We start from the raw sequence: 18,238 nt of genomic DNA on the forward strand, positions 1-18,238 counted from the left end.
GGATTGCGCCTGCGCGGCGCCGCCGGCCTCCTGACGGACTTCCGGCCGCCGACTTGCTGGCGCCCCGCGGGTCCGAGCGTGGACGTCTGGGCAAGCGGTGGGGCTCCGGGCCCAGCGTCTAGCCGCTCCCCGCGCGGCCGTGTCTGCGGAGGCCACTTGTCAGGGTGCTCGGACCTGCGGGAGTGGCGCGGTGAGCCGCTCTGGAGGAGCGTGCCGTGCGGCCGCCCAGCCGGGGACATCCCCGCGACTTGTTGAGTAAGGTCGGTAGCGCCGGGCGCGCCGCGGGAAGGGCTTGTGCTCCTGGCGAGTTGGTTCCTACCAAAGGCCTGAAAAGCTTAAGTTAAGTTAAAGGAACCCCAGGTTTCCAGCTTGTGTAGAAAAGTCAGACTGGCCGCATCGGCCCCAGAATCACGGGCGTCCCCGCTGCCCGGCAGATGCGCCTCAGCGAGACGCGGGTCCCCCTCTGCGCAGCGACGCGGTCAGCCTGGTTCGCGCTGGCATCCCCCGAATTCGTCCTCAGACTGAAACCGGGTCTGAAAGCCCCAACCAGCGCCTTAGTTCGCCTGGAATTTTCACGTTATTAAGGAGCTTTTGGACAAACGTGTGTTACTGTCCTTACGGTAACAGTAGCCTCGTTTGAACCGTGCTAGTTTAGGACGGCCTTTCACGGGTACCTCGGAGTTAAGAAGGCACGATGCCTCTGCCCCCACCCCGCTGCCTTTTTCGGGGGCAAGAAAGCGTGCTTAGCAGTGTCCTGACTTGGCCGGCGCCAGCAAGTGCGGCAGTTGGATGCTCCCCGGGTTGTGGCGTCTCCAAGCAGTGCTCTCATCTGGGGTCGGTGAGGATAGGAGCTCAGGAGAGAGGCCAAGCTACAGACCGATCTTTGACGTCCTCAGCATGTGCACGGCAGCTGACTGTCTCAAGCTGAAGAGTAAAGACAGAAACAGACAGAAGGCTCTTAGAACATTCTAACTGATGTTAGACAAGCGTGTGGAGAGGGAGCAGCCAGGGACACAGGGAGAAAACCAAGGGAGCATCGTGGCGGGAGCCAGGGAGTAATGCTCCCCACTCCCAGAGGCAAGAAGCTCTGTAAGAGTGAAGTAGAGAAGAAAGAAAAGATGTACCTTGGGTTTAGCAACAAGGAGATTGTCTTGTGACCGATCAAGACTAGTCTCATTGGAGTGGTTAGGGGAGAAGAAGCATAAAGAAATGAAGAGTTGGAGGTGACTCGGGAGGTTTGGCTGTGGAGAAGTGTGGGAGCTAGAAGGGTGATGTGGGTTTGAGGTGCTTCAAGATAGGAGGTTTTTGAGCAGCTTGAAGCTGATGAGAGGGAGTCCGTGCAGAGAGAAAGTTTGTGGTTACAGCAGAAAGAGGAACAATGACTAAAAGTCCGCGGAAGGGGATGCCTGGGTGGCTCCGTTGGTTGGACGACTGCCTTCGGCTCAGGTCATGATCCTGGAGTTCTGGGATCGAGTCCCGCATCGGACTCCCAGCTCCATGGGGAGTCTGCTTCTCTCTCTGACCTTCTCCTCGTTCATGCTCTCTCTCACTGTCTCTCTCTCAAGTAAATAAATAAAATCTTTTCTAAATAAATAAATAAATAAATAAAAGTCCGCGGAAGATAGGAGGGGAATGACATCCAGAGCATAGTGAGGGTAACATTCTCTTTGGGCACAAGGCAAACACTTTTCATACCAAAGGGAGGGAGGGAAGATAGGTTGCAGTTGCAGGTAACCTTGTGTGTTTATTGGAATGACAGGGAAGGAATTCTCTAATACCTTCTATTTTCACTATGAATGAGTGAAACAAAACATCTACTGAAAACAAGAAGGGGGGTAAGAAAGCTAAGGTTTAAGCAGTGTGGAAAAGATACAAAATAGCTGATGTAGAAAACATAATGCATAACCCAGTAGAAAGCATGGTAGAGTGTGGGTTCCAGTAGAAAGCATGGTAGAGTGTGGGTTCCTTTGAATTTGGAGGCCATGAGTTTATCCTCATGACCTAAGATCAGGTAGAAAGAGTTTTAAATAGTGTAATTACTTTGGAGACCAGAGTTTACTCAGATGTTTTTATTTCATAGATATTTATATCCTGGCACTGCAGAGACCATGTTAGCTCAATCGCCACACCACACTTTTCTTCCAACCTCTTAGACCTCTGTGAGACATCTCATTTGTATACACGTTTAAAACTGAATTTATGGTCTTCATCTGAAAGCCTCTTCCTCTATAGATTCCACAGCAAAGAATACTGCCAGAAATTAAGAGGGTCATTTCCTAAGGATGAAACAGTGCATTAATCAAAAAGTTGTAACAATTCTAGTTTTGCACCTAATAATAAAGCTTTAAAATACATGAAGCAAAACCAGATTTTTAAAAAATCAAAACCCAATTATAAATGGGTGTTGTAGATTGTAGTTGGAGATTTCAATAACCCTTTCACAGTATATGATAGAACAAGCACTGAGAAGTTCACCAAGGATCTAATTGAATGATACCATCAACCAGCTTGACCTAATGGACATTTATGGAACACTTTACCCAATACCAGCAAAATACACGTTTTCAAGTATGTAAAGAACATTTACCAAGATGGATCATATTATGGGCTATGAAACAAATATGTTCTCTGACCACAGTGCAATTAAGGTAAAAATCAGTGATAAGTGTCTGGAAAATTTAAATATTTGGAAACTGAATGACTCACTTGTAAATTACCAGTGGGCCAAAGGAGAAATCAGAAGGAAAATTAAATTTTGAAGTGAATGAAAGTAAACATGCAACATTTTAAAATTTGTGGGATGTAGCCAAAACAATACTAGAAGATAGTTTCAAACCAATAATTTCAGCCATTCATCTTAAGAAACAAGAAAAACAAGAGCAGGGACGCCTGGGTGGCTCAGTTGGTTAAGCAGCTGCCTTCGGCTCAGGTCATGATCCCCGGGTCCTGGGATCGAGTCCCACATCGGGCTCCTTGCTCGGCGGGGAGCCTGCTTCTCCCTCTGCTTCTGCCTGCCTCTTTGTCTGCCTGTGCTTGCTCGCTCTCTCTCCCTCTGTCTCTGGCAAATAAATAAATAAAATCTTAAAAAAAAAAAAGAGCAGATGAAACCCAAAGTGAGTACAAAAAGGGAAATAATAAGTGTTGGAGTGGAAACCAATGAAATAGCAAACAAAAACAAAATCTGTGACAACAAAAGCTGGTTCTTTGAGAAGACCAGTAAAATACAGAAATCCCTGGCCATATTGAACGAGAAAAAAAAAAAAAGAAAGACAAATTAACAATTTCATGAATAAGAGTGATGATGTCAGTGCTGAAAGGATAATCAGAGAACCTGAACATTTTATGCCAACAAATTCAGCAGCTTAGACTAAAGGAACAGATTGCTTGGAAGACACTACCATGGCTCTGTCACTCAAGGAAAAAAACAATAGATAACTTGAATAGCTTCATATCTATTAAAGCATTGAATTTATAGTTAAAAACTAGAAATATTTTAATTCTGCATAAACTGAAAATCGAAGGAAGGAGGTATTATTAACCAGCCCAGCCCATTCTATAAGGACAACACAATTCTGACACTGAAATTTGACAAAGACATTACAAGAAGAGAAAAAGACTAATTTAATCTCTTGTGGACATAGATACAAAAAAGATTTTTAAAACATGTTTTAGCAAGTTAAATCCAACACCACAGGAAGGATAGTACAGTATGACAAAGTGAGGTTTATCCCAGGAACCCAAAGTTGGCTTTGCATTTGAAGATTGATCATTGTAATTTACACTATTAACAGAGTGAAAAAGAAAACCAAATGGATCATCTTATTAGACAGAAAAAACATGATGAGACCCAACATCCATTCCTAATTTAAAAAAGAAAAATAACTGCCAGCAAACTGGGAATGAAATGAAGCTTCACCGGCATATTAAGGGCATTTATGGCGCTCCTGGGGGCTCAGTTATCCAACTCTTGATTTCAGTTCAGGGTGATCTCAGATTCAGGTTTAGGATGTCAAGGTCATAAAGTCGGGCCATATCTGGCTCTGCACTGAGCATGGAGCCTGCTTGAGATTCTCTCCCTCTCCCTTTGCTCCTCCCTGCCATGTGCATGCTCATTCTCTCTCCCTCAGAAAGTAAATAAAATAATTTGGGGCACCTGGGGGGCTTAGTTGGTTGGGCAACTGTCTTTGGCTCAGGTCATGATCCTGGAGTCTCAGAATCAAGTTCCACGTTGGGCTCCCTGCTCAGTGGGGAGTCTGCTTCTCCCTCTGACCTCTCCCCTCTCACACACACTTTCTCTCTCTCTCATTTCTTTCTCTCAAGTAAAAAATAAAAATTTTAAAAAATAAAATAATAAGGGCATTTATGAAAAGGCTATAGCTGACATATGAAATAATAAAAAACTGGATCAGTAACAAGCCAGAGTTGTCAGGTCTTACCTCTTCTGCTCATCATTGTACAAGAAATTCTAGCCAGTGTAATGAGGCAAGAAAAAAAATCCCCCAGATTGAAAATAACAAGTAAAATTGTTTATGAAGATGACATAATTCTTTATATTACTTTCCCAGTCTTGGTACCTTTGATATTTGGGGCCAGATAATTCCTTGTTGAACTAAAGGGGTGGCATTGTCGTCTAGTGTATTGTTGGACGTTAAGCAGCACCTGTACCTCTTATCCCCAGGATAATATTAACATATGTCATTTGTCACAACCAGAAATCTCTTCAGACGTTGCCAAATATCCCTCAAGGGACATTACCACCCTCAGTTGATGCTCACTGCTCTATGTAAAAAACAAAACAAAAAACCACAACACGTACACAAGTGGGATCTGCAGAAAGAGCTACTAGTACTAGTAAGTAAATTTAGCAAGATTGAAGAGTATGAGTTCCATATGCAAAAAATAAGTCCCATTATTTCTCGATAACCAGCGAGATAGTAGAAGTTGAAATGAAGGGGAGATGCCATTTACAACAGCATCAAAAAATATTAAATGCTTGGGATAGGGGCGCCTGGGTGGCTCAGTGGATTAAGCCGCTGCCTTCGGCTCAGGTCATGATCTCAGTGTCCTGGGATCGAGCCCCGCATCGGGCTCTTTGCTCAGCGGGAGCCTGCTTCTCTCTCTCTCTCTCTGCCTGACTCTCCGCCGACTTGTGATCTCTCTGTCAAATAAATAAATAAAATCTTAAAAAAGAAAATGCTTGGGATAAATCTGAAAAAAAGATATGCAAGATTTATACACTGAAAACTAAAAAATGTGCCTGGGAGAAATTAAAGACATTTATAAATTGGGAGATTCATAAATTGGGAGATTCATAAATTGGGAGATTCTGTCAGACTGATTCTTCTCAAATTGATCTATAGATTCAGTGCAGTTCCTGGCAAAATCCAAGCAGACTTTTTGTAAAAATGGACACACTGATTCTAAAATTAATTTGGAACTGCAGAGGAAGTAGAATCCTCCAGATGAGTTTGAACAAGGGCAGGTTATATGACTTACATTGCCTAATTAACCACAGTGCTAGTTATAAAACTACAGTAATCAAAGTAGTATGGTACTGATTAAAGGTACATAAGTAAATCAGCAGAATAGTCAGAAATTGGCTCACAAGTACATACAAGGTCAGTTGATTTTTGACAAAGGATTAAAAGTAATTGAAGAAAAGATAGGTGGTCTTTTCAAAAGAATGATGCTGGAAAATTTGGATATCCTTATGTTTAAAAATGTTGATTCATACCTTGTATTATATACCAAAAAATTATAAATCTAAATGTGAAACCTGAAACCATAAAACTTAGGAAAAGTGACATATTTTGGTATGACACTAAAGCACAACCAATAAAAGAAACAGTTAACCTGGATTTAATCAAAATGTACTTCAGAGTACATTGGAATGGGTAAACTGGTACATCTATAAAATGGATTATTAGCAGTAAAAAGAAATGAGCTGCCAAGCCATGAAAAGACGTGGAAGACCCTTGAATGTGTATTACTTAGTGAAAGAAGTCCTTTTGAAAAGGCCACATACTGTATGATTCCAATTACATGACATTCTGGAAAAGGACAAACTCTGGGGACGGTAAAAAGATGAATGGTTGCCAGGGGTTTCTGGGGGAGGGTGGAGTAAATAAGGGGAACACTGGATTTTTAGGGCAGTTAAATTTCTGGATGATAGTGTAATGGTGGATACAAGTCATGTATTTGTCAGAACCTCTGTATTTGTCAGAACCTGTAGAACTCTAATGTAAACTATGGACTTAATGATGTTATCAGTATGGCTCATTAGTTGCACCACTAATGTGAGATGTTAATGGGAAATTGGAGGGGGAGTGCTGAAAAGATACATGGAAACTCTACTTTTGCTCAGTTTCCCTCCTAAAACTTTTAGGAGGCTTTAAAAAATAGCCCATGAGGGAGGGGTGCCTGGGTGCCTCAGTCAGTAGAGTCTAAGACTCTTGATCTCCGGGTTGTGAGTTCAAGCCCCACATTGGGTATGGGGGCCTACTAGAAGTACATAAATTGGGACACCTGGGTGGCTCAGTCGGTTAAATGGCTGCCTTCAGCCCAGGTCATGATCCCAGAGTCCTGGGATCGAGTCCTGCATCAGGCTCCCTGCTCAGTGGAGAGCCTGTTTCTCCCTCTCCCTCTCTCTGCCACTCTGCCTACTTGTGCTTTCTATCTCTTGGTCCAATAAATAAATATTTTTTAAAAAATACATAAATTTATTTTAAAATAGCCTATAATTTTTTTAAAGATTTAATTTATTCGACAGAGATCACAAGTAGGCAGAGAGGCAGGCAGGGAGAGAGGGGGAAACAGGCTCCCTGCTGAACAGAGAGCCTGATGTGGGGCTTGATCCCAGGAACCTGAGGTCAAGACCTGGGCTGAAGGCAGAAGCTTAACCCACTAAGCCACCCAGGTGCCCCAATATTTTTTGTTATTTTTATTATAGCTGTCCTGGAGGATAATTATCTCATCACTTTTATTTACTTTTCTCTAATGTAATCTTGTGATGTTGTGCATCTTTTCACTTGCTTGTTGGCCAATAATACATCTTTTTTGAAGAAATGTATATTCAAATCCTTTGCCTATATTTTGAATTGGGTTGTCTTTTTACCGTTGAACTGTAAGGGTTCTTCCTATATTTTGGATGCTAAACTTTTCTCAGATAATATGATATGCAAATATTTTCTCTCATTCTGTGGATCATTTTTTCAGTTTATTAATAGTGTCCTTTGAGGCAAAAATAATTCAAATTTTGATGAACTCCAATTCCTGTTTTTGTTATTATTTGTGCTTTTGGTGTCATATTTAAGAGTCCTTTGCCAAATGCAAGGCCATGAAGATTTCCTCCCGGTGTTTTAGCTCTTACATTTAGGTCTTTGATCCATTTTTAATTAATTTCTGTATATGGTATGAGATAGGATCCAAATTCATTCTTTTTTTTTTAAGATTTTATTTATTTATTTGACAGATAGAGATCACAACTAGGCAGAGAGGCAGGCAGAGAGAGAGGAAGGGAAGCAGGCTCGCGGCCAAGTGAAGAGCCTGATGCAGGGCTCCATCCCAGGACCCTGGGATCATGACCTGAGCCGAAGGCAGAGGCTTTAACCCATTGAGCCACCCAGGCACCCCCACATTCATTCTTTTACATGTGAATATCCAGTTGTCTCATCACTATTTGTGGAAAAGACTGTTCTTTCCCCATTGAGTGGTTTTGGCAGTCTTATCAAAAACTAGTTGACCATGAATATAGTGGTCTGTTTCTGAATTCTCAGTTCTCCTCTGTTGATCCATGTGGCCTGTGCTGGCACTGCACTTTTGATTACCATAGCTTTATAGTAAGTTTTGAAATGAAGAAGTGGTAGTTGTCCAGCTTTATTCTTCTTTTTCAAGATTGTTTTGGGTATTCTGTAAATAGTCAAAGGTTCCTTAAATTCCCTATGAATTTTAGGGTCAGCTTATTCTGCATAGAAGGCAGTTGGAATTTTGGTAGATTGCATTCAATCTGTCCCGTCAGTTTGGGAAGTATTGCCATTGTAATGATATTAAGTCCTTCCATTGGATGTCTTCCCATTTACATCAGTCTTTTTCAATCTCTTTCAACAATGTTTTGCACTTCCTTTGTTAATTTGTTAATATTTTTAATGTTCTTATAAATGTGATTGTTTTCAGAAGTTTTTCTCAGATCGGTGTTCGCTAGTGTATACAAATGCAGTTGATTTTTCTGTATTGATCTCGTTTCCTGCAGCCTTAGTGAATTCATTTATTAGATGTAATAGTTTTCTTGTGTGGATTCCTTAGGATTGTCTTTGTATAAAACCACACCCCCCTGCAAATAGAGATAGTTTCACTTCCTTTCCAGTATATATGCCTTATATTTTATTTCTTGCCTGAGTGCTTTGGGTATAACCTTAACAGTATGATGTTGAATGGTGTTGCTGATCTGGGGCAGGGGTGGGGAGGTGGTCTGTCTTTCACTACTGAGTGTGATGTTAGCTGTGAGACTTTTGTGGATACCATCTATCAGATTGACAGAGCTAACTTCCATTCCTAGTTTGTTGAATGTTTTTATCATGAAGAAGTATTGGATTTTGTCAGATGCTTTTTCTGCATCTGTTGAGATGATTGTGTAGTTTTGTTTTTTTGTTCCTTTGGTGTGGTATATTACAGTCACTAATTTTTTATTTTAAACCAACCTTGTATTCCTGGAATAAATCCTACTTGGTCATGGTATACAGCCCTTTTTATACATTGCTGGATTCCATTTGTTAACATTTTATTGAGGATTTTTGTGTCTATTTTTAACATGTTCTGATTATTTAAAAATAATATTTGAGAAAGTTTAAACAAAAAACATCTAAAAAAATATAGCAGATATGTTTCCCAAAATTAGTCAGTGCCTAAAAACCACATGTAACTTTTTGTCTTATTTTTTGGCATGAATTTTTTCACTCTCTTTGCTCACCCCCTTTCCCCTAGTCTCTCCCTTTTGAGAGATAAAGTGTTAGAGTTCAGTGCTGGCCGTCATGGCATAAGCCACCTTTCTCTCTTGCTGATGACAGGTAAAAGCTCGGGATAAAATACTGAAAACAATGCAAAGCCGATAGATTGGGAAGGGTAGTTGAAACTTGGAGCAGTGACCCACGTAAGTTTGTGTTTTCCATTTTTTTAAATCTCTTTTTCCCACAGCTTTGACCATAGGCCAGGTATCTACTGTGAGGCTGTGCTGTGAGTTGCACAGACAGCAAAAACCCTTAAGAGAAAGCCCCCCTCTTTCTGCCTAGAAGAACTGAGGAAAGGGGCCCCTGTAAGCAGAGGCATGTGAGGGAAAGGCAAAAGAGCTAGAATACTCAGAACAGTTTTGAAAAAGAACAAAGTTGGAGGACTTGCTCTGTCAGATATCAAGACTTACTAGTGAAGCTGTAGTCAAGACTGATACCGGCAAAGGAATAGGTACATAATAACCTACTTGGACAGAATAGATGCTCCCAAGATAGACCTGCACAGATACGGCAAGTTTTGACCCAAATGTAAAGGCAGTTGAGTGGAGAAAGGATAGTCTTTCAGCAGGTGGTATTGGAATAATCAAACGTCCATCTGCAAAAAAGGAAAGCTCAAATATACCTTGCATGTTATATAAAAATTATATAATAATAATTAATTTTTAAAAATTACAAAATAGATAAAAATATATCATCCACTGAAAGTAAAACCTAAAACTTTGAAACTTCTAGAAGAAAACAGGATATCTTTGTCATCTTGAGTTAAGCAAAGCCTTGTTAGATATGACACCGAAAGAATGGTCTGTGAAAGAAAAGTTGAGGGACTCCAGGGTGGCTCAGTCGGTGAAGCGTCTGCCTTTGGCTCAGGTCACAATCCCGGGGTCCTGGGATGGAGTCCTGCATCAGGCTCCCTGCTCAGCGAGGAGTCTGCTTCTCCCTTTCCCTCTCTTTGCTGCTCCCCCTGCTTGTGTGCTCTCTCTCTCTGACAAATAAAACTTTAAAAAAAAAAGAGAAGTTGAGTTGAACTACATCAAAATTTAACCCTTCTGTGCTCCTACACTACAAGAGAATGAAAGACAAGCCACAGACTGCAAGCAAATAGTTGCAAATTACATACCTAACAAAGGACTTCTAACCAGAATGTATAAAGAAATCTCAAAACTCAATAACGACACAAAGAACTCCCCCCAGAGTAAACCAAAAGATTCTAACAGACACTTTGCTACGAAAGGTACACAGACAAAACGCACATGAAAATACCCAGTTAGTCAGTAGGGAAATGTTACACAGGATACACTCCACATCTATTAGCATAGCTACAATTAAAAGGTAACTTTAAAAATCCTACCAAACCAAGTGCTGGGGAGGATGAGGAGCAGCTCTAGTTTCCAGACACTGCCAGTAGGAACACAGTGGCACAGCTCCTTGGATGAGTGGTTTGGCGGTTTCTCGCAGTGAAACATGCATTTGCCCAGCAGATGCATTTTAAGGTATTTACCCAAGGGAAATAAAAACACGTTTCCACAAATACTTGGGAGCAGATATGTATAGTGGCTTTATTTAAAACCACCAAGAACTAGAAACAAGCCACGTTTTCCAGGTAGTGAGTGGATAAACAAAGGGGTCCATCCATACGGTAGAATTAAGTACATGGCAGTAAAAAATTTATTATTGCTACTCCCAAAACACAGGTGACTCTTGGGCGTGTCATGCTGACTGAAAGAAGCCAGGCTCAGAAGGGCCCATGGGTTATGAACCCATTTATGGGACATTCTGGAAAGGGCAAACTGATGGTAACAGAAAACATAAATGGTGGCCATTTGGGGTGGTGGAAGGCTTGAGCACAGACAGTGTGCTCAGGGACTTCTGAACCACATTGTGACTGTGGTCATGGTTACACACCTGTGTGCACATGTCAAACATTTATAGACCTGTACACCAGGAGGAGTGATCATTATGTAAGCTTTAAAAAGTGAACAAAGTGAGGGGCACCTGGGTGGCTCAGTGGGCTAAGCCTCTGCCTTCAGCTCAGGTCATGATCTTAGGGTCCTGGGATCGAGCCCCACATTGGGCTCTCTGCTCAGCAGGGAGTCTGCTTCCCCCTCTCTCTGCCTGTCTCTCTGCCTACTTGTGATCTCTGTCTGTCAAATAAATAAATAAAATCTTAAAAAAAAGAAAAGTGAATGTGAGAAGTTCTGGATAAATCTGAAAGCTAAAGTCCCCTTCCCACCAGAGCTCCCAGCCCACCCTACCGAGGTCATCATGTTACCATCATGGAGTTGGTGAGTGCCGGCCTCGCTTGGTCCCGTATCCTTACTGTGCACGTTTGCATAATCACAGGAGGACAGATGGTCACTGTGTTTTAAACATTATGTAAGTGGTATAATTGTATGTGTATTTTCTTTGCAACATGATTTATTTCTCTTAACATTGTGTTTCTGAGTTTTATACATGCCCGCATCCGTTTCTTTTATCTTTACTTCCTGTCTAAGTAGCGGGGCTGCCCTCACAAGACCCCACGGGCCCAGCCTTCAGCGACAGGCTGCTAGGTCTCCCAGTTCTGGAGGCTGAAGTCTGAGCACGCTGTGGCGGCCCACAGACCTTCTCGTGATGGCCTCACTCAGGGCCTCTCCTCTCTCCTCACCCCTGCCTGTGGTCCCTCTCCTCATGCCATCCCACTCTGGGGGTTAGGGCTTCCGTGGAGGTGTTTGGGGAACACAAACATTCAGTTGTTAGCACTTTCTAACAGTTCATTTAGTGTTTAATAATAGAGCGTTTTGACATCTGTTAAAATAAACTACACCAGTGCACATCCCATGGGTCTCTATTTCTGTGTCTGCATGCCTGAGGTTGCACCTAGAAATGGAGGCCCCCCCTTATAGGGTGTGCATGCCACACTTCATTAATGATTATTGTCTCTGTACCCGTGTGGCACCCTTTACATCCTGCCCAAGCCTGTGTCCCCACGACCTCATCACTCGTGATGGACTTTCACAGACCTTAGTGGTACCTCATTGTTTTCACTAGCATTTCCCTAGTTGCTGACAAAGCCGAGTATCTTACATGTTTGTTTTTCCTGCCCACAAATTGCCCATAAGCCTCCTTTATCTGTTTCTGGGGGTGGGGCTCATTTTCATTGTGTCTTGTCCTTGCGAGGGCTGGCCCTCTGTTTTAATCCGAGTCTCTGTGACTTGACCTATAGAACATCCCACATTTAGTCCACGGCCATACTGCCCTGAACGCGCCCAGTCTCAGCTGATCTCGGAAGCCAAGCAGGGTCAAGCCCAGTTAGTACTTGGATGCAAGGACATCCCACGGTTAGGATGAAAGTGTCTAACAGCGCAGGGTCTGGTGTTGGGGTCAGGGGTTTCAGGCTGGTGACACAATGTGTGGAGTGCCTACCTTGTATCTATGCGCTTTCTCTCATTTCTCCCATTTCTAGAGGAGAGCAGGCACTGAGCGTGACTCCCAGGTGACAGTGCTCTTCCTGAGGCTGGAAGTACAGGGGCTTCCTGAGAGAGGACCAGTGGCACAGTAGGTCCTCCCAGCCACCACTAAGGCCTGGTCGGGAAGGGCGTCCTGCTCTCAGGCACCAATGCGCCCTGTGTTGCAGCTGAAGCCAGCAGGGGTGGGCCTCATTAGCACTTGGGCCTGCTCAGATCTGTGCTTCTTCCCAGGCCCCACCATGTCCGGGCGCCAGACCCCAGAACCGGCCCTCGGGATACAGGGAGATGCCCCCACGGGCGCAAGGGACGAGGACGCTGCTGACGGGATCCAGCACTCACACCGCATGCTCAGCTTCAGTGATGCTCTCCTGTCCATCATCGCCACTGTGATGGTCTGTGGGCCTCCCAGACCCCCCTCTCACATTGGGACCCGGGCCACCCCCTCTCGAGAAGCCTTCTGGTAGACCTTGGCCCAGAATAGACCCTGCCCTGTCTTAGCAGTGTTCTGGGGTCCCCTGGCCACCCAAACAGCTGGATGGGTGGGGGGAGCAGTCCAGCACTGGCCCGAGTCCCTGACACTCTGACATCCAAGGAGTGGTCTGTGCACAGCCCAAGAAATAAATGTCCCTCGTTCTTTTTGTGTCTTTGCTCTCATAGATCCTGCCTGTGACCCACACGGAGATCTCCCCAGAACAGGTACTTGGGGAATCACAGTCTGCAGTATCCCGGGTGAGGGTGCCAGAGACTCACTCCATCCACGAGCCCAGTTTTAGGCCCCCCGGGCTGTGCCTGGCTGGGAGCACTGGGGCACGGTTGTCTTCTGCTCCCTCGGCCACCCTCATCGGCCGCAGTCCTGGCCTGCAGATGGGGGCAGTGCTCTCAAAGTGAGCCTTCAGGGTGGGCTGAGGACAGTGCAGAAGCCCGTCTGGCTGTGGGTCTGGAAGCCTGTTCCCAGTGCCCACGGAGTGTCCGTCACGGTGGGCGTTGAGGGGCTGAGGGCAGCTTGCAGCTGCAGGGCAGGAGCCTCCTCGGTGCACAGGGACATTTGGGTTTTGTCATGGAAGTGAGTGGAAAACTTTTCTAAAGCAGAGTTTCCGTATGTTTTGACAGAATATTTCTGTTTTCTAAGTTAAAGTCATGACACTAGGCACCTCAAAAGCTGGACATGACTTCGGAAGACTCTTGAAAGTCCCCGGGCATGCCTGTGTGAGCGTGCCTCGCCCAGCCCCTCTGAACAGGGGTGTAGTTTGGGCCCAGAGGAATGAGGGTGCGAGGGGCTGGGTCTGCAGGGCCCACTGGCACAGCTGCCGTGTGGGCTTCAGCCCCAGCGAGCACGCTCAGCCTGGACACACTGGGAATCACAGGAACTGCTCAGAATTTGCCTTCTGTGTCTCTGCCAAAAGGGCTGTACCTCTGGTGGGGTTTTGAAGAGAATTCGATAACAATGCCGGTGTAGCCGGGGAGTGGCCATGGGAGTGTAGCAGGCCTGGTGCCACTCTGCTCCTTAGCCACCCTCCTCAGAGGAGGACTGGTACCCACTGGGGCCCTGGTGCTTGCCTAGATGTGTCTGCGCCAGAATCTTCTCTGGGGAGGGCTTGGGCCTGGGCCAGGTCAGAATGGGGTATGGGTGAGGGGCACCTGGGGGGCTCAGTTGGTTGGACGTCTGACTCGGTTTCAGCTCAGGTTCTGATCTCCCGGATGGTCAGCTCCAGCCCCACATCGGGCTCTGCGCCCAGTGGGGAGTTGGCTACAGATTCTCCCTCTTCTGCCCTTCCCCAGTCCACACGTGCTCTACCTCTAAAATAAATAAAATGTTTTAACAAAGAAAAAAGATGGGTGTGGATGTGTGACCGGAGATGCCAGGAGATGACACGGGAAGGTGTTTGCAGTGAGCCCCACTTGTCTGCAGCTGGGGCCCCTCGTTTGGAGAGTAGTACTTGTGAAATCTTGTGTGTGTTGGTGGGTGCATGGAGAAGCTCTGAGCCAGAAAGTTGTGCAGCGATCTGGGACGCCTTCATAGAGGACAGTGCTGGAAGGCGTCAGCCAGCGGGCACTCCTCCCAACTCGAAGGGAAAGACTAGTCAAGGCCCAGAATATCTAGCAGTTCAGAAACTCTGAGTCCTCAGTGCAGTACTGGTGTGTTGGGTGAGACACCCACCGGTTGCGGGTAAAGATCCAGTGAAAATTGTAAAGCAATCAGTTTTCCACTTGGAGTTTTTGCTGATAAAGTCCAAGCTTTTTCCGTCCAAGTGCCTTCCCACCTAGGGGAGGCACTGCCACAACCTCACCAGGCTTCGGAGCTCCGTCGGATTCAGGTGCCTGGCAGCTCAGTGGGCTCGCTGCTCTGGATGAGGGGGTCTGTGCCTCAGGAGCTGGCGTTTCAGCGGGAAGCTGCACACGATATCCCTGAACACGCACCTATGGGACTTGGGGCATCAGTGTTTTGGGGCAAGGGGCAGAGAGCTGGGGAGGCTGCCCTGAAGAAGAGCCTCAGGGAGGGGCTGGGCTCCAAGCTGAGCCAAGAACCCTGGACGGGGCCACTGGCGGCCATGGAGCGAAACGGTTTCTGACAGTGACACTCTTCTGTCCACCAGTTTGACAAAAGTATACAGAAACTTCTGGCAACCAGGATTGCTGTTTATCTGATGACGTTTCTCATCGTTACTGTGGCCTGGGCGGCACACACAAGGTACGGAACAAGGCTGGGGGCTTTTTCCAGGCTGAGGTCCACGTGTTGGGGCTCACTCGGTGTGTGTGCCCCATGGCTGCAGGCCTCTGCCTCTCCGCCGTCCCGTGACACAGGGTCACCCGCTCCCACGGGTGCAGATGCCAGGCCTCAAGACGGGGCAGGGCGAGGGCAGGTCACACCACATGGGACTCTGGCGAGGAGTAGGAGGCTGCGTTGTGAGCAGAGCAGCTTCTAGGGACTTAGGCCTACTGCCAAGCCAGAGCTTTCTCTCCGGGAGGAGAGGTTCCTGGGGATCCACCAGAGCTGCGGGGGAGCCCGGAGCCCCAGGCAGGGCGGCGGGCAGGCAGGCTGGCTCTCAGAAGAGCTTGGGGCAGGACGTGCACTGATGCCCTCAGTTAGCTCTCTGGCCCCACAGAGGCAACACTTACAGGTGGGGGTGCCGGATGCACACGGCGCCCCTCAGACACGGGTGCTTGCATTGATGGTGTCTTGGCTGCGTACATTACAAACTTGTTTTCAGCAAGAGGACCATTTTTGGCAGGGACAAGTGGCCCTCCGTAAGGGCTTAGGGGAGGGCTTTTCTCTCCCACCTCGCTTGTCCATGGAGAGTGAGGAGGGCCACAGCCACCCTCTGCCTGGTGCTGCTGGTGGCCCTGCCAGCACCTGATGTAGCTGTGCCCCTGTCACTCCAATGGCATGGACAGAGCCACACAGCACCTCGTGTGTGTGCTGAGTCATCCACGGCCACACTTGGGGGTGCAGTACCCAGAGTGGCACAGATCCACCTGGGGCCCTCATGGCTATGCTCCATGGGTCGCCAGTGGGGCTGCTGTCCCAAGGGGATGTAGCCCTGAGTACTGGCCCCCTCGAGCTTCTTTGGCCCCTGGCTGGATCTGGGTGGGGATGGGGGTACTGAGGCCCACTGAGCCCTGTGCAGGAGAAGGTCCTGTCCTCAGAGGGGTCAGAGTCCTGAGGGGTCTCCATGGAGGGGCTGGGGGAGTTCCTCAGTCGCTCGTAGTCCCTGGCCCTGTATTTAGTTTTCTGTCTCACCTCCCTGCCTCCATATCCAGCCACCTCCCTGTTCGATAGGGTGTTTCAGCGTGCTTAGTGTATGACAACCCCAGAAGGACTTCTTTTTTAAGAATGGTCTTCGGACACAAGACCTGAAGAACGGGTTTCCTGGTGGTTTGACTTCTCCTCCTCAGGGTTCCAGTCTCCCAGGGTTGCCAGGGGATGTCCCAGAGCCCTTGGGGCACCTCCCGAGGGCACGCCCTCCCTCCACAGCTCCCTCTGTGGGTTCTGCACACCGACCCCAGCTCTCTTGGAAACCACACACCCCAAGTTACAAGAGCCCATGCGAATGGGAGCAGTGCATTTTCTAGGGACTTAGGGTTTCCTGTTTGTATTTTCAGTGTCTTCCAAAGTTTGTACAGTAGGTAGTATTCTAAATTTGGTTAAAGATGACATATGTGGGGCGCCTGGGGGGCTCAGTCCATTAAGCACCCAGCTCTTGAGTTGGGCTCAGGTCACAGTCTCAGGGTCCTGAGATCAAGCCCCACATCCCCCTCCGCCCTGGGCAAGGAGCCTGCTTGAGATTCTTTGTCTCCCTCTCCCTCTGCCCCTCCCCCCAAAATGACATCTTTTACTGATACTTTAATCAGCAAATGCTGGGCCCTGTGTAGATGCTGTTAGAGCCCCTTTACTGACAGCATGCCTTCCTCATTTTCTTACACGGTTTAGACTGTTCCAGGTTGTTGGGAAAATAGACGACACGCTTGCTTTGCTTAACCTGGTGAGTCCTTTCATTTCTTGAGAAATGATTATGTTTGTAGGCCTGTCCTCCAAGGAAGGCAAGCAGGGTCTTGACCTTTCTGGTGCCTCTGGGGTATGGAACCTGGAACCCACCAGCACCCACTCCTGGGCTCCTCACACGTCCTCCCTGGGGACACCCCTGAGAAGATGAGGCCCCTCCCCTCCTTGTCGGGTGGTGAGGGTGTGAGCTTCCTGGGGGTCTAGGAGGTAGACTATGACAGCCTGCAGGTGGGGCACTGCCAAAGGTTGCCCCGGGCAGGAGGGCCTGGAGCCATCTGCCTGTCTTCCCCTCCTGCCCTTCCTCCTCCTTTCTAGGCCTGCATGATGACCATCACCTTCCTACCGTTCACTGTGAGTACCTGCATTTCCTCCCTGGGGCCAGCCTGCCCTCCCCTGGGCAAGAGGACTCAACACCCAGGATGCCTCCGCCTTGGAAACACTCAGACTGGTGGGGTGGTCTAGGGCCCAAGCGCCATGCTACGAAGAGGAGAAAAGCCCCAAGAGAGATGGCAGCAGTCTTGGCTGCTTTGGGGGTGGGCATACCTTGGGTTTCAAGGCTGGTTGAAGGAGGGGAAAGCCTCCCCAGAAGGGGCCTGCAATGACAGAGATGCCAGCTTGACCTCTTAAGGGCCTGACGAGGGGCATCCCGTCCGTGCTTAACGACACTCCCTGCTCCTGCCTGGCCTGCATCCCTCTGCCATGAGCCATCCTGGGCCCCTCCCTGGCAGCTCCTTCACACCTGCCCTGACTCTCAGTTCTGATAGAACTGTGGTCTGGGTGTGCAGGGCTGTGTGTCACAGAGAATTCTTCATGAATTTGATGACATTTCAACTTGAAAGGCTGGAAGCATTCTGTGGAATTGCTGTGGTCGCAAGGGACACCCTCCGGGTCTTAGCCCAGTGTGTGCACCTGGCCGGGAGCAGGGGACTCGTGGGGTTGCAGGGACCTGCCAAACCTGGTTGTGTCTTGTCTTGTGTTTTTGGCTGCAGTTTTCCTTAATGGTGACCTTCCCTGAGGTGCCTCTGGGCATCTTCTTGTTCTGTATGTGTGTGATCACCATCGGGGCCGTGCAGGTAGGACCCCCCAGCCTGCCTTCCCCCCCACACGCTTGTCATCCTGATACACACGTCTTCCACACGTGTGCATGCGGCGTGTCAGCCATAGCAAGGGTTGTGCTTGTGGGGCATGCTGTAGGGTGACCGCCCGGGCTCTCTGCCATGCTGTGGCAGAAGATCCAGAGATTGCTAGAGCCTGGGCTTCTTGTGCTGGCTGCAGAGGGTCAGGGCCCT

The 18,238-nt window shown here is 47.4% G+C and overlaps 1 protein-coding gene across 7 annotated transcripts in view; it reads left to right on the plus strand.

Annotated features, from left to right (window-relative positions):
• The window catches only part of TMEM175 (transmembrane protein 175), a 24,995-nt gene continuing 6,757 nt past the window's right edge, over positions 1–18,238 (plus strand). For 3 of the 7 annotated variants that reach the window (XM_032333528.1, XM_032333532.1, XM_032333534.1), the window contains exons 1-7: positions 2–260; positions 12,680–12,840; positions 13,106–13,144; positions 15,043–15,137; positions 16,878–16,929; positions 17,265–17,300; positions 17,939–18,022. In XM_032333528.1, coding sequence (XP_032189419.1) covers positions 12,688–12,840; positions 13,106–13,144; positions 15,043–15,137; positions 16,878–16,929; positions 17,265–17,300; positions 17,939–18,022 — 459 coding nt within the window. In that variant the 5' untranslated portion in view covers positions 2–260; positions 12,680–12,687. Of the gene's footprint in view, positions 261–9,062; positions 9,146–12,444; positions 12,537–12,679; positions 12,841–13,105; positions 13,145–15,042; positions 15,138–16,877; positions 16,930–17,264; positions 17,301–17,938; positions 18,023–18,238 lie in introns of all 7 variants that reach the window. The other 4 variants (XM_032333529.1, XM_032333531.1, XM_032333533.1 and 1 more) reach the window with 4 other exon arrangements.

This window comes from Mustela erminea, chromosome 2, assembly GCF_009829155.1.
Source record: "Mustela erminea isolate mMusErm1 chromosome 2, mMusErm1.Pri, whole genome shotgun sequence".
Classification (NCBI taxonomy): domain Eukaryota; kingdom Metazoa; phylum Chordata; class Mammalia; order Carnivora; family Mustelidae; genus Mustela; species Mustela erminea.